The 17,487-nt window shown below is 42.7% G+C and overlaps 1 protein-coding gene and 1 pseudogene across 6 annotated transcripts in view; both read left to right on the top strand.

Annotated features, from left to right (window-relative positions):
* The window catches only part of LOC147025159 (tetraspanin-4-like), a 292,907-nt gene that overhangs the window by 250,448 nt on the left and 24,972 nt on the right, over positions 1-17,487 (top strand). For all 6 annotated transcript variants that reach the window (XM_085885833.1, XM_085885839.1, XM_085885837.1 and 3 more), the window contains 2 exons: positions 5,501-5,575; positions 6,317-6,418. In XM_085885833.1, coding sequence (XP_085741959.1) covers positions 5,501-5,575; positions 6,317-6,418 — 177 coding nt within the window. The remainder of the gene's footprint in view (positions 1-5,500; positions 5,576-6,316; positions 6,419-17,487) is intronic.
* LOC147025161 (signal recognition particle RNA) lies at positions 4,518-4,658 on the top strand (annotated as a pseudogene).

Raw genomic sequence — 17,487 nt, 5'->3', positions numbered from 1 at the left:
TTTTTCTCAGTGAGATCACTTTCCTCAGTCAGAGCATATACAGATACCAGGGAAATGTCCCCCAAGGAGTGAAATGACATCCACTAGTTCCTACAGCATGACCCTTTTCCATGCCTTCAATAACAATTCCTTTCACCCATCCCATGATCTTTATTTCAGAATGTTAATTATTGGAATCTTGAGAAGTCCAGTTTGCAGAGATCATCTGCACACAACAATGAAATCTTCCTCATGTAATTTTACAGTCAAACTCAAACCCCTCCATGTCAGTAACCTCCCCCACATCTCCGACAAGCCTGCATCTTTGCAACCCCACCCATTCTGCATGTCTCCCTCTTCAGCATCCCTCCACTTCATGTCCTCCCTTTCTGCATTGCCCTTCACCAACCCTCTCAAAGCTTCCACTTCACCCCACCTCCTCAATACTTTCCCCTCTCAGCTTCCCCATCATACCACCCCTCTCAGCTTCCCTCCTCATCACACTCCTCTCAGCTTCCCGCTCATACTGCCCCTCCCATATGCCCACTCGTCCCACCCTCTCCCATCTCCTCCCATCTCCCGCCCTCCATCCCATCCCTCCCATCTTCCCCGTCGGTTCACACCTTTCCAACATCCTCCCTCTCGTCCCTCACCATCCGACCCTCCCACCTGTCCTGCACCCTCCCAATGGCTCGTCCCCTGTCCCTGGCTGTGTGGACCTCAAACAACAGAGGCCCTCCAACCTGATATTTCTCTCAATCCAGGCTGCAACTGACAGACTGGAAATCATCTGTTTAACAGAATCCTTCCTCTGACAGGACACCCCTGATGCCTTTGTGTCACTCCCTGGCTATTGTCTCCTCAGGTTTGATTGACCTGAACCCCACTCTGGTGGTGTAGTTTTTCTTCACATCACAAACTCACTTTCTGACTGTCCTTGTGCTAATCTTACACCTCACAACCCCCCAGAAGTACCTTTGGCTGCAACTCCCCCTCTGGTCTTCTCCCACCCATTGTTTGTGTTGTACCATCACCCAAATAGTGACGACTCCATGAACATCTCTCTCAGACAACATGGACCAACATTTACTCCCAACTCTCTCTTCCTCAGAGGTGGTGATTTCAATTGTCACCATGCTAATGGGATGGGTGTTGGTACCTCTCTCACCAGCCATGGCACTTCAACAAAGTCTTCTGTGACTCCATGGGACTGACTCAATCTGTGAACTTCCTAACCTGGATTTCTCCCAAAGGTAAATCCCCTCTTCTGGACTTGTTGATGGCTAACTTCACTGCAAATGTCTCCTGCTCTTCCTTTGCTCCAATTGATTCATTTGACAATGTGCTTGTGAGAGTCAGCATCTCTTAGGCTCTTCTCAGATTGCCGTGTCATAACCGGTGAGTCTGGAAATTCTCTCAGGCAGATTGGCAGGAACTGCAAGTAGCCATCTCTCTTCAGGACTGGCCTCCCATATCGACTGCCACTGAAGTTAACTCAACCTGGGAATTCTTCCACACACTCTCTCTCTGTCTGTGTCGGAGTGGCGACCCATCCAGGAATGTGCCCAACAGCCAAGGAGACTGCTAAAGCAGCACTAACACTCTGCACAGAGTGTGGTCCCAATCTCCTACTCTCTCTCTCTCTCTCTATCTCCCAGATTCATCCCATCTCTTCTTCAGTTATCCAACCCTTCTTCCTGCTCATGGTACACTGAATCCTGTGGTGAAGCAGCTGCTCTGAAACATATTGCCTTCCCTTCCTGGAGGGCAAATCTGACCAGAAGGCAACCTCAGATCATTCTACAATCAAATCAAATCAAGTCGATTGTCATATGTATAAAATATACAATGAAATTTGTTTTAATCCTGGAACCAGAAAAAAAGAAATAACCAAAAAAATGGTTTTTCACATTAATAACTACTAACATCGATTAAATTACAAGTATAAATAAATCATTCATTCATTTCCCATTCATCATGCATCCTTCCATTGGATAATAACGATTGAGAAAATGTTTAGACTGGTTCCCAATAGAGTGATAACGCTTCCCAGAAGGAAGAAGCTCAAAAAGTAGATTTGCCAGGTGATCTTGGTCCCAAATTATCCCAACAGCTCGGCCAAGTACCTGATTGTAATATACAAGGACTGCACATTCAGCGGTCCACCACCGTCTGTCCACTGTCCAATCTGCACAATTTTGTCAATCCAGCATCGATCGTCCACCACGTCATTACCAATACCATACAGTGATAGAGAGTGTCAAGACACTCTCCACCACTGCCCGAAATAACTTAACCAACAGTGAACATTTAATGCCAAAATTATTCAGGCGTCTCAAAAAGGACAAACATTGCTGTGCTTTCTTAACACGATCAATAAGGACTGACCATTTCTGTGAATCTGGAATGCCCAGTCCAAGGAATTTAAATGATTCAACAATTTCGACTCTATTCCCATCTATATAAAGTGGTTGGATTTCAAAACCATTTCGCCGGAAGTCTACAAAAACTTCCTTGGTTTTCACAACATTCAACTCCAGAATATTTTGAGAACACCAGTCAGCTATAATTTCCACTTGTTTCCGATAGCTATCCTCACTTGTCTCAATAAGGGCAGCAACAAGTGTGTGTCCACTCAGAAGAGCCAGAAAACAACATTTGTTCTTCTTTGTTTGTATACAGCACAAGGCTGCAGGGTAGCATCATTGGCTGAAGGTGCAGCTGTGCTGACGCAATGCCCTCTGCTGATTAGGGCAATAATTTGGAATTTGATTATGGTGCATGCGATACCTCGCCTCCTCTTCGCGGATGACACCAAAAGATCTTTAATGTCCACCAACAAATGCTGGCAGACAGGAAAATCTCATTTAACGTCCATCCGAGGGACGATACACCCATTGATGAATCAACCTACCTGTGAAACACCGGGATAACCATTTATAGCTGGGTCGGGATTCAAACCCAGGTGAGATATCTTAGGTGCAAGTGTATATTAGCAGATAATCCGGTTGCAAGGGCTGTTGTGAGGGATTACAGAGTGTGGAATATTTCAGCAGGTTGCTAGGAATGTTGCTTGACAGCATAATAGCAGGAACCAGCAGAAATTCCCTGTATTGTAAAATGTGACATCAAGTCCACAAACCCTTTCTTCGACAAGTCCTCAACGTTGCCGCCCCGCTCCCCCCAATCCCCCATCACAGCATAAAGTGCTCAACTCCCAGTGTTCCAACCCACTCCCCATCCTGAGTCCTTAAACCTCCTCTCCCAGCATTCTGTCCCTTCTCTTCCGTTCCCCCACCATCTCAACTCGCTGTCCCCTCTTCACCCCCCTTTCTTTTTCAAGTCTGCAAACCCCCTCCCAACCCAAGTGATAACCCCACCACACCCCTCCCCACCCCCCAAAGCCTCAACCCCCTTTCCCAACTCTGTTCCTTCTCTGCCCCAATCCCACCCCAACTCTTTGTCCTCCACTCCCCCTTTCTTCTTCAATTCCTTAACCCTCTCAACCTCAAGTCCACATAATAGTCACCTTCTGTTAAGATTACTATGGTTTATCAGAGAAATAAATGAATGAAAAGATAATTATGCATTGGACGAAATTGACTGGCCAGTTTGTGGTTATATCATTTTTTTCTTCCGTCGGTGTGTGAACCAGTAACTCTGAACCTATACCCCAATCATGTGTGCATCCTCAGCACAAAATGCACATAACTCAATGTTGTGTGAATATCGATATTTGTAAGCCTCCGCATGCTCTATCCAGGCCCAAGAATTCTTAAATGAGGTGTCATCCAGCATTATATATGCTGTGGTTACTACATATACCCCATTCCGACACAATCGGACAACTTGCATTCATATTAGTAATACTGTATATATATATATATATATATATATATATATATATATATATATATATATATATATATATATATATATATATATATATATATATATATATATATATATATATATATATACAGCTCTGGAAAAAAATAAGAGACCACTCCAACAAAAATTTAAATCAGGGTTATTCCACAAAATATTGATTTCTGAACTCTTCCTAAGTTAAAACATTAGTATTGTGTTGTTTAAAAATGAATATGAACTTGTTTTGTTTGTATTATTTGAGGTCTGAAAACACTGAATCTTTGTTGGTATTTTGACCAGTTGTCATTTTCTGCAAATAAATGCTCTAAATGACAATATTTTTATTCGGAATTTGGGAGAAATGTTGTCAGTAGTTTATAGCATAAAACGAAAATGTTCATTTTACTCAAACACATACCTATAAATAGTAAAACCAGAAAAACTGATAATTTCGCAGTGGTCTCTTAATTTTTTCCAGAGCTGTATATATATATATATATATATATATATATATATATATATATATATATATATATATATATATATATATATATATATATATATATATATATATATATATATATATATATATATATATATATATATATATATATATATATATATATATATATATATATATATATATATATATATATATATATATATATACCGGGCGTAGTGGCGTGCGCCTGTAATCCGGCTACTCGGAGGCTTGGGTTGGAGGATCGCTTGAGGACGGGTGCTCTGCACTGGGCCGTGCTATGAGAGGGTGTAGGGCAGCCCGGAATCATGGCGAAACCCAATCCATATCCCTGTGTCGTAAGAGGCGACCAGGGTTGCGTCAGGAAGGGCATCCGGCGTAAAACCTCTGCCAAATCAGTATGCGGATCATAACGGATGATCCGTTGTGGCGACCCCTAACGGGAGCAGCCGAAAGACGAACAACATATATATATATATATATATATATATATATATATATATATATATATATATATATATATATATATATATATATATATATATATATATATATATATATATATATACTTTATTATTATTATTTAGCAGCACCAATGATGGATGAAGAAAAAAACAGTCCATGAAAGATTAAAAACAAAAGCAGTTTTACATTCATAAGCGAGACATACATGACAAATTTCAACCCACAGAAGACAAGGTGTTTGCACGCGTTTCTTGATACCATGCCTTCGAGATTATAAATTTCGTCTTACAATAAACCTGGGATTATTTTTTGTTTTTTTACAAGCTCAAACCTTGTTCTTTTGAATTGTACATGTCCCAAATGCAAAGACTGATCACCTTCGGCATGTTATCGTACTATCAACCTATTCTGGCAATTGAAGGCCATTGAACAAGAATAAGCCCTAACTAATCCTTGCAACTGTCGTTGGCAGCGAGCCTTGGGCCCTCTGACCTCATGGGAGTCACAGATAGCCCCAGGGTTTTTGACATTCTGACAATCTCTGCACTATGCTATGGAACTGTTTTTTTCCCCAAAAATGTTTCTGAATTTTCCATCCACATGTTTGAAGAGCTTGACCTAATTGCTTTTCTCAGTGATTGCTTGAGGCCTCTGGATCACTTCTTTGAAAACTCATCACCATCTTGTTTCTCTCTCCCGATCCAGTTTTTCATCATACTTCTCATCATTTTCACCCTGGAGCTCACTGGCATTTTTATCTTCATCTCCGGCAGAGATTTGGTGAGCAACCACTTGGCCACATTTTGTATTCAAAAAGTAATTGTGAATTAATTTGCTTTGCAGCCACTGATTCCCAAATGACGATTCATGAGATGTGAAGTGAACGAAGTGTAAATGATGATACATCATGCTTAGTCAGTTGCTTTGAAAGGGATTTTCCTTTCAGGACTATCTATTAAATACGTTTACAAATATGGCACATTATTTGACCCCACCTCTTTACCCCATGTGTTCCTTATCTGGCCACATCTCTATCAAAACTCGCATCCCTTCTCTACTCCACTCCTTCCACACTCACCTACCCACTCTTCTCTCCTCGCATTCTCTCTTATAATTTTTTAAATTGAAATTTTATCAATTTAGTCCTCCTTGTGCAAAATTAATAAATACAGGGGCCTTGTGTTTTGTTTTTGCTTGCATCAAGTTATGGTATTTTCTTTGAAAGCAAATTTACTTCCCTTTACACTAACTTGTATTAATCTGATTGTTGCTGTCTGTTATATATTCATAATCGCTTGTTATTATTTTTAAGGTATGTGGTCTATATATGACCTGTGCCATTGACATGTTATACACTTGTGAATAAGACTTGAGAAATGGGATTGGGAGGGGAATGTAAGGGAGTTATGGTGGGAGGATGAGGATGGGTTGGGGTGAATAGGGGGAGGGGCGAGGGATCAACATTCAATCATTTTTGCATTTTAGATATGTAGATGGCTTTGCAGCTGTGTCTTTTTGCAGATAGACAAGTATGCTCACCGTGACCTCACAAAGGGCATGCGCCTTTACAGCACAGAGGGCAACGCAGGGCTTACCAAGGCCTGGGACATCGTGCAGACAGATGTGAGACACTAGCACCTTTACAATATTCTCCCATTCTACTTCTTCACTGAACCTTCATTTAAGCAACATTTTTCTGTTTAATTTCTGATTATGAATTGACCACCAGTCGAGTGTCATTTTAAGAATAGTTTAACAAAGTGAATAAGCTGCACATAAACCATATTGCACGTCCTCAAAAGCGATTGAAAATTGGCCAGATAAGATGAGCAGGTGTATCTAAATGTAAGGGCAATATATGAATGCAAATAGGATGAAAATTTAACCCATCCACCCCTACCCTCCACCCCCTTCCCACCCCCTCTGTTCCGATACAAACCCCACACTCTTATTCTGTTCATTCATAATAAATAAATAGCCCCTCATGTGTTTGCTCATGAGTCATCTAGTCTGATTTGGAATATGCAATTAATTGTGTTCGAGCTGGCATGTTCCAGTAAAGGGGTTTGATGTGCATCGGATGGGATTTTGGACCCAAACAAATTTCCTGCTTCCACTTTCTCTGCAGTCTATTATTTTATTCCCCCCCCCACCCACAAAAAAGGAACAAAGCAACCACAATGACATACATCCACATGTGCACGCTTTCAAATAAGCAGTGATTTTGTCAAAAACTGATTTATAAATACATATTACACCTGTTTGAGTATATGGTGAAGTAGTGTTCTTGTATTCTTGAAATCCGTTGGCTGGAAATTCTGATTGGCTGATGATGTTGGCATCACAGATTCAGATTCCATATGCTGTGTTGATTTGTCCATTGTCTACTAGTGTCCTTGTCATCATACTAAAATACACAATTTGGTGTCTGTCTGTCTGCAATGCATTCGGTCGTTACTTATCCAATCTCAATCTTACATGTGAGCTCCTTTTGTAGAGCCCGAGATCACTTGTTAAAAACAAAAAAAATTCATAATGTTTTTTTGACATGAGTTTTTCTGTTAGCAACTGTCAAGAAATCCCTACTTATAGCACAGCATGATTCACATAAATGGCGAATAATTTTTTGATTTGAGACCAATGAAAACACTATAACCATGTAAAATCTCAATTATTACCTCCACCACCGAAGGTGGACAGAGGTTATGTTTTCACTATTGTCTGTTTGTCTGTGAGTAGGATATCTCAAAAAGTTGTAGACGGATTCGGAGAAAACTTGGTGGACAGATTGGGTGTGTGACAATAATAAGTTGATTAGATTTTGGTGGAGATCCGCATCTGGATCTGAATCCGAGAAATTTAAAAGTGATTCTTCACCATTGAGTGATAAAGCTACAAACTATACACTGTATATCATGATATTTCAAAATGATGTCGACGAGTTATGACAAAACTTGGTGGATGAGTTGGGTGGGTGACAACAAAAAGCTGATTCGATTTTGGTTCAGGTCCGGATCTGGATCCGGACCATCAGTGGGATACAGAACTTAAACTGTTCAGTCTGACGGAGGCATGCGCTCTACCGAATGCCCTTATAGTTGGCAATCGGTGCTTTCGGAAGTTCTCATATTCTTTATTTTTTCTATCGCATTCATGTTATACCCTCAGCAGCCAAAACAAAGCAAGGTTGTATTTAAGAAAATAACAATAAGTGTGTGCTGTGTTTGTGTGTGGTTGTTTTTTTTTTGTTTTTTTTACATGAAGTGCCATCATAATGAAACAAATCTCTGCCAATGCACTGTCATCTCACATGTGATCTGCATTTTACTCAACTCTCAGTGCGAACTCGACAGTACAATGTATCATTCTAAGGCATTGTTACGATCGCTATGCAAATGCTGTTGGAAATTCCACAGGACTTTTGATCGTATTTGGAAAATCATGCAACTCCCTGCAGTCCGTTGTGCCATTGAACATCAAGGTGCATGCACACCAATGCATCTGACTCCTTTTGGCAAAAATTAAAGTTTTAATTACTCGCAGTATTACATTTCAATTGCTCGATTCCAGATAAATTCCAACTGCCGCGCAGCACTAAAGAAATCATAAATTACACCAAAGCCAGAGGTTAGGCTGCCAATTAGTGAAAGGTCAATGGGTCAGCTTAGCATTAGAGCCTGAGCGCACTGATGAACAAAGACTTCATAAGATGCTGCGAGCAGAATGTGCACATAGATCAATGCAATGGGGCCTTGTGTAATTGTGCCCTCTTAGCTTTGGCCTGCATGTCTCATTCAAGCCCTCTTGTTGAGGTGAGGGTTGTGATGTCTTTCCAGATTATCTCCTCTCTGACAAAAGGAAAGCTGACTTTGAGCTGATTATTTATCAGGCCAGGAGAGCCGGAAGAGCTTGAGGGCCAGGAAGCAAGCTCGTTGTAAGATGTGTGCTGTTGGTCAGTTACACTCAGGATCGATATCGAATGATATGAAGAATTGATCTCGAGGTCTTCTAGATGGACCAGCTTTTGTACAGACTGAACAGCACCATAATTCTATCCCAGAGAGATATTGATTATGTCAGACTGTTTTTTTCAGTAAGGGATAAGGATTGGACAGGTACTTTGCTGTTGCTCATCTCATCGGTCTTGTGCGTATTTTGTTGAGGATAAATTGCTCAAACATTAAGGCATGATCATCGTCATTTTGTTTCAATACCACAAGAGACAATGTTCTTGTAGACAACACAAAAGGTGAAGAAAGCAAGGTTTTATTTTTCCATTAAGGATTTGCACAACATGAACGAATGGTTGTGAATGACTTTGTTGTGGTTAGATTTCTGCCGTAGTGAGATCCAGCTTGAAAACAGATATTCTGATGCCTTGACAGCAGGGGGGAACATTGTGGAGATTGTCTATTTCCAAAGGGTATTTCATGGCATCTGTCATGTCAGCTGACATTAATGATCATGAGGTATCTTTTCAAAGAGTTGCATGTTCGAACAAAAGGACATACAAAAAAATGACGATTCAATGAATGTGATTTGGATGCAATTGAAACCAGCTATATCCCATGCATATATGTATGGTAGGATGGCAGGACTTTGAACCCCCACCCAATCCTACTACCATGGCCTATACATTCTTCATCTCCGTTTACCCTTATCTTCTCCCAAACCCCTTTGCATTTCCTCCCCTTCCTCTCTTATCTATTCTAACCTCCATTTCCCTCCTTTTCACCTTCCCTTCACTTCAATTTTCAATTTTATTTTTCTTAATTTACCATGACCTACCTTCCTTTTTCCCATTTTTACAACAAAGAATAACAAGGAACTTTGATGCAGGAGGCCATTCAGCCCTTCATGCCTGCATGACACCAACACTGGATGAAATAAATCCATCAGAATATAGACTTAATTTTACTGGAGTTATATGTGTGTGTGTGTGTGTGTATATATATATATATATATATATATATATATATATATATATATATATATATATATATATATATATATATATATATATATATATATATATATATATATATATATATATATATATATTGTGTTGCGAATTCGCGCCCGCTGGCGTGCGGACGGCCACGTCACTCGAATCGCGACCGCGTCGCCCACCAGAAGGACAATTCAGCTGTGACCCTCACGGAACAACGCCGGGAGCTAGTCACGGGTGGGGGTTTAACCCCACCACGACCGTGCCAATTGCCCACCCGCGCAGGATAGGGTTGGTCGCCAAATTTGATCTACCCAAGTACCTGCGCGGGTGGTCGACCGGGCGATCGTACCACGCCACAGGCCGACTCCGGACACGAATCGCTTAAGCGGTCCATTCCGTGCTACAGTGATAACCGAGCGGTGTTATCGTCGGTCTCGACGGCTCCGATTAATCAGCGGGCGTATTAAGCCCACTACGAACCCTTTACGTGAAGCAGGATGGAGGGTCAATAAAGAAAAGACGAAGCGAAACGGGAAAACAGTTCACACAAAGCACATTTATTTCCCGGCACACAGAAAGCACACATATACAGCCAAACAGTCAAAATGCACATATAGCAATCAAAACAAAAGCAACAACGACGCAGAGTTACTACCGACTACGCGCACACACGGCAACACTTATACAGTTCTACTTTACAGACGGCGCCAACACACATGTACTCAAAAGCAAAGGAAAGAAGCCACCCTCATAGACAAGGGGGCAGACGGGCCTGTAGGCCAATATGTGCGCGTGACCTGAAGGAGCGGCCAGGCCCGCGAGACCGGGGGGGGGGTCCTACCCGCGTCCTCGTGACGCTTTGGCGGACGAGCCGCAGATGTGGCCGCGTGGCTGTGCCCCGACTCCGTGCTCCTTGGCGGGTTTCGTTGGCCCGACGTTTGGAGTGGGGTGGGAACGGGGCCCCCTTGTTGCACTAGCTCAGCGCGGGGGAAAGGGGGAATTGTTGATGCCCTGGGGGAGGGAGAATGGCTGGCTGGCTTGGGTCCGGCGATGAGCAATCCCACACCGCGACCTCGTCGCCGACCGCCGTCCTTCTCGCCTCGGACCCGAGCTCCTTGGCCTCTTCCCGCAACTCTTCTCAGCCAACTCCAGAACCCCACTCGATGACACTCCGATGACTTCGCCACCCGACTCCACTCTTCCTGCCACACCGATCACTTCGCCACCCGACTCGACTGACTCTCCACCCGACTTGACTCTCTGCCACACCGATGACTCGACTCACTCTGCCTGCGACTCGACTGACTCTCCACCCGACTCGACTCACTCTCCACCCGAATCGACTGACTTCATTCGCCTTGCGCTCGCCGTTTTATAGGCCGGCAGGAGAAAACAATATGCAAATATCCGGATCAGGATGACCTCGGGGGCGGAGCCACGCTCGCATATTGGATGGAGGAAAGGGGGCGTGAATCTCCCCTGATCCTAGAATTTGCATATATCGATTTCACACAGACACGCCTGGAGGCGGGGCCAAGCCGCTCCGCGCTTGCTAATTGGACGGAGCAAAAGTGGGCGTGTAGCGTTCTTGATCCGAATTCTCCCTCGGAAAGGCCGCTATTTGCGCTTGTGGCTCGGTGCGTTCGGCACCAATCGCCGAACGGGCCCGAGACAGCCCGACGCTCAGTGTTCACAGGTGGTGCGGGAATGGCCGTAGAAGGAGAAAGGTGAAGGTGTTGGAGGGTTTTCGGTGGTGGTTTGATGGTTATGGTGCCGTTTGGGAATGGCGGTGATGCGATGATGTGGGATTGAGTTGTGAAGGTAAAGGTCGTGGCTGTTGGTGTTGTTGTTGTTGTTGTTGTCTGAGGGTTGGAGCGTGGTTGCAGTTGGTGACGATGGCTAGCGTGGTGGTTGTTGTGTGATGGTGGTTGAGACATGGTTGGTTCAAAATAAAGATAGAACAGAAAAACGGCTATCTCAAAGCATCGCAGCCCGAATGAATCACATAAATTCCCTCTATACAACTGGTTTGGGGCTAGCTACACATGTACTTAGAGATATCTCACCTACGGGCCCTGAATGGTGGTTTGCAAATTTCCACAGCCGTAACAATATATATATATATATATATATATATATATATATATATATATATATATATATATATATATATATATATATATATATATATATATATGTGGAGGAATTATATGTGCAAATATAATTATTATTTAAACCAAAAGTGTTTTTATTATCACTGTCATTTTTGGAGGGGGTGGGGAAATGAAGGCGTTGTTGGGTAAGGAATGCACAAACACCAACCACACACTCACCTTTTTATGAGACCCCACAGACATCACAACCACTTTTCATGTGTACTATCATCCATCCATAAGCAGGCTCCCTACCTATGCTGCCAATATATCTGTACCCATCTATCTCCAATGTTTGGAGGTACCTATATAATTAAAATTTAAACCGAAATACTCTTTTCTGCTGCCAATTCCATTCCATGCATTAACTACTCTCTGACTGAATTAACTACTCTCTGGTGGGGCAAATATGTTTTGTGTAGTGGCTAATAATCTCTCCTGTCTGCAGCAGGGGTCAGTAAACCACTTGCACTGTGGCACATGTACGGGCGATAATCATGTCATCCTCCCCCCCCCCCCTTTACAGAGGAGGTAGGTTATTTGTGTGCATGACCTGACCCTGTGTACTACCAACACATATGCAAAAGTCGATGGAGATCGGTCCAGCGCTTTTTTCTATGATTTTCAGATTATACATACATGCTATACATATGTCCCATGCTTTCCTGTAGTTGTATGGCTGTAGCTACGTCAGCAATATTCACTCGTTAATTGGTCGTGGCACTGACCAATTGGATGTGCCCATTTGTCCCTTCACTCGTCGATTGGTCACCACACTGACCAATTGGGTGTGCCCGCTTTTTCTTCAGCATTATTATTAATGTCCATTATTATCGCGTTTATTCGCGTCAGCAAACAACGGTCCATCAAGATGGTGTGGCAAATCACATGCTTTCCTCACGCCTCACAGCAGTGATTACAATACTGTATTGGTGATTATGGTGCGGCGTCCTTATCCCACACTTTCCTCACCTCGTGTGACCTCACCTGTCACAGCAGTGATTACACTATTGGTGATTACAGTGTGGCGTCTGTATCCCATGCTTTCCTCACCTCTTGACTCATTCTGCTGATAACTACGTTGATTGCGGTGCTATCCTTGATAACTTTATGTTTCTTTGACTAATATCGAATAGCTCTACTTCACCAATCCCAAACTCTAACTCTAAACGGACTCCTTAAACACATGATACTATGGTTACTTGATCTGAAATGCTCTACTCCCTCCACATCCTCCACCATGTTGAGATCATTACGTAAAATGAGGTATAATACTGCACCCCCCCTCATGGATCTAGCTACAAGCTAGATTAAAAAACAATCCTGGATGAGATTTAGAGAATTCTCATCTGCTCCACCCTCTCCCTTGTTCCTGAACCCAATGTGTCCTTGGCAAGTTAAAATCCCCCATAATCAATACACTTCCCTTACCACATGCCCTTCTGAATTCTTCATGTATTCCTCCTTTCCTGCTGTTCCCTAAAACCAGGAGCACTATTAAAGCATTTCACAAGTATCTTGCTGTTCTTTTAATGTTCAATATCTATCCAAACACAATCCTCTCCATTAATTCCTCCCTAAATGGCATTCCTTTCCATGAATGCAATGCTGTCTTTTACCCAGATTGTGACACCCCCTCCTATTTTCTTTCCTATCACACCTACACATATTGTGTCCTTCTATTCCTGTCCTCCAATTACTCTCCCAATTAAACAATGTCTCATTTACCAGAACCATTTCATATTCCTCACCATTGACTTTGGCTTCAAGCTCTTCCATCATTTTATTTAAACTCTTGGAGTTGGTCGGGAATATTTTTAAACATTTCCCTTCCTGTGATTATTTTTTTTTGCTGTCTGGCCTTACCAATCATGTCAGCATTTTCAGTTCTTTCCGTTTTAGACTCTTCTCCCTTCTCACACCGAAAAAGAAGCCTGATGAATACCTTCCTCGGTTCCCAATGTAAACCTTGCTGCCCCCATCCTGTTTAGCACATGGCCATCATCCTGGAAACACTCCCTTTGCCCTCGAAATGATTGACTGCTTTCTAAACATAAAATATTGCTGCCTCCACTATTCTTCCAACCATAGGTTGACATCTATCATTTTTTTTCTCAAACTCTATTCCCTTTCCTAAATCCCAGAAAAATACCATTAAAAATTACCTAATTTTTTTATTGACCCAATTATTCTCATGGAAGAGTGAGTACGAGCACACTGAACAGATTAGGACACAACTGGGCAAAAATAACAGCAGAGAGAGGGGGAAACACCAACAGCAGAGTTGAAAGTAAAATAGAGACAGACTTGGACAAACAAAGGTGTGGGGAGGAATAGGGGAGCAAGAGAGGATGCATGGGGTAGACAATATGGATACAGAAGGAAACTCAGGAGGGAAAACTGGAAAATTGGAAGGAGGAGGGATGGGATGGGTGGGATGGGATGGGGCTAATGAGGGTAGAAAAGGTTATGGTTTTGGATGAGGGACAATTTGAGACGGTGGTGAACAATCTGTCTTGAAGACCTGGAGGGAAAATGATATTGAAGAGAATGTGAAAGTTGATTCCACAGGTGGGGAAAAAAGAACAAAAAATGAGCATAGGTGATCAGTGATCCTGGGTTTAGGTAGTTTCACCAGAAGGGGGTTGATGGCAGACCATATGTGCCAGCCAGAAATCTGAAGGACAAGCATGGAAAGAGCAGAGGGTGCAAGACCAGAATGGAGGCCGTAGAAGATAGAGAAACCATGCACCTGTCTGTGATGGCAAAGTGAGAGTTCAGGTCTGCCAAGGAAGGACTTTGTATGATGGAGGATGCCCAGTCAGCTGCTGGCTTTGGAGGCCAACTTTGAAATGTGGTTTGCCCAAGAAAGATCATGGCTGATAGTGAGACAAAGGAGATTGAGTGATTGAACTTCATTAAGAGATTGTTAAGAAATTAGACAGGTGGGTTTTCCAGATGGTCCTTTTAGAGAGAGATAGTGTGTGTGAGATCTGTCAGTATTGAAAGACATATTCCAACTGTTTGATCAGTTTGTGATTTTTTTTCATGGTTTGATAACAGGGAAGAGGCTGCAGCCTGCTTGTCTGAAGGATGAGGAATGTCATGGCACAGGGTGGTTACCCAACCCAGATATCTTTCAGGGAGTGGAAGGTGGACCTTGGACCGTTCCCGGTCTATGATTTGTTGAACTTCCAGGCCAGGAGTGGTCCACTATGCCCTGGGCAAGAGACCATGTATGGATGCTTTGCTGTTTATCTGCACGTGGGATGTGGTGATTGGTCCAGTGCCATGATTCAGCAGGGAGGGGGAAACTGGCCATAAAAGTGCATGCTTGTCCCTTGTTCCTGCTGGGAATATATATATATATATATATATATATATATATATATATATATATATATATATATATATATATATATATATATATATATATATCTCTCTCTCTCTCTCTCTCTCTCTCTCTCTCTCTCTCTCTCTCTCTCTCTCTCTCTCTCTCTCTCTCTCTCTCTCTCTCTCTCCTGCACCTGCTCTCTTTGTCACTGGGTCGCCTGCATGTATCCTACTCTCCTAGCCTCCCTGTCATTTCTGGTGGGTGTTGGAAAAGACTACCTTTTGCCTTCATCAGGACTCCACTCTATGCTAAGCCCTGCAGTACTTGGGACAGCCTCACATGCTCTTCCGCCTGCTTCTTGCTGGGACTCTGGTCCACATTCAAGCCCTGCCTCTGCTGGGAAGCGTCACCCTGTACTTGCACTTCAATCCTTTTGCATAGTTTGGTGTGCATTATTGGTGTGTGGGGGGACCAACAGAGGACTTCGTTTTTGCTGTACATTTTACTGTGTAATAATTGTGTCTTTGTGTCTATTGGGATTGCATTCTGAACGTCCTCATGTGTTATTTCATTACCAATTTCTTAAGAGACATTGTGCGGGACTGTGCACTTCTTGTTTTCACCATTTTATGATCCTTAGTGAGTGAATGAAGAATGATTCTTCAATCAGCACAAAGTTGCCCCTTCATGGTCATGATTTAACTGGCAGTATTTCGACTAAATAAATCGACTAAATTTCGACAGGTGTTTTTTTAAAAAGTTGACTATTTGAAGGTTTTATTGTAAAAAAAAATATTACAAAAGGTAGCAAGTTCAGAGATATGTTGATGGAAAGCAGACAGATCAGGTCAGGTATGGAAGCATGCGCCAGAGCAGTGCGTCGCTGCGAAAGCATACACAATGCCAGTTGTCAAATCACTCATACTGTTTGTAATTGACATTTTCAATCTGTGCTCCACCTCTGTTCAAGCAGGCTTTGATCCTAACTCCAAAATTCTCCACAACTCATCTGCAAGTGGCTGGAGTAGGTGCCTGACAGTAGTCCTCCACCTTCTGCTTCAGGAAAGCCAGTATTCGAGGTTTGTTGATGTAAATTTGACCTTTGGCAGCACCCCAAAATAAAACATCCAATGGATTCAAATCTAGGCTGCAGGGCGCACACTTACGTACTGTGCCCAGGCTGATGACGTGATTTCCAAACACCTTGTGGAATAAGTCAATGGTTTCACCTGCTGTGTGCGGTGGGGCACTGTCCTGCATGAACCATGAAAGTCTGAGTTGGCCTGGATATAGTAGTTGAGCAAAATGAGCGTGCAATCAGCATAAGACATCGCGGTACCGCTCACCATTGACTGTCACTGCCTTACCATTGGTATCCTCGAACCGATACAGTCCCAGCATACCCCATCTGGCATTCAATGCACAGAAGCAAGTGAACTTGGGGCCCTTGAGATACATCTCAGATACCTCCTTAGGAGACTCAGCACCTCAGAAGATGTTGTTGTGATTGTTTATAGCCCCATTCAAATGGAAGTGTGCTTCATCACTGAACTATAAGGAGTTGATCCAATTTGCGTACCTTTCCGTTCGGTAACTGAACCAATCACACATTGTTACTCGGCTTGCCATGCCATTCATAGTTAGTTTATGTCTTTCAGATATGATGTAGGGGTAGAGTTTGAGTTCAGAAGTGAGAATGCACCACACAGATGAGGCTGATATCACCAGTTCTCGGGAATGCCGAAGGTGGGATTTCTTAGGACTTTCGATAGCAGAATCTCTCACAAGATCAATGTTCCCTTGTTCCTTGGTGGGTGGCCACTGCTGCCTTAATTTTGATTTTTCACTCTTCCATGTGCTTCGAAGTGCTCCACAAACTGCTGAATACTCCCACTGAAAGGCCCATTACAGGTGTGAACATTGTATTGTTGACAGTATCGTCGGTGCACCTGCACGTAGGATTTTGTCTCAAACCACCAAGTCACGATTTTTACTTTTTGTTCCAATGTGAACACCATAGATGACATAGGGTCTGACTGACTTCTTGTTCGAAATAGCTCACCACCACCACCACCACCACCACCACCACCACCACAACCTGCAAGAGAGAAGTGTATAGCATTAGAAACGACAGAACATCAGGCTGCTAAAATGGTCCACTTTTTCAAAACACCCTGTATATACAGTATATTACTTTTGCTCAAGAAGTAGGAGTGCATTTAAAAATCCCACCTTATTTGCATACATAATAAAC

The sequence above is a fragment of the Eptatretus burgeri genome, chromosome 6 (assembly GCF_056783735.1).
Source record: "Eptatretus burgeri isolate ZD-2024b chromosome 6, Ebu_testis_v1, whole genome shotgun sequence".
NCBI lineage: Eukaryota > Metazoa > Chordata > Myxini > Myxiniformes > Myxinidae > Eptatretus > Eptatretus burgeri.
The sequence above is the reverse complement of the archived record's forward strand: the minus strand, read 5'-3'. Positions and strand labels throughout refer to the sequence as shown.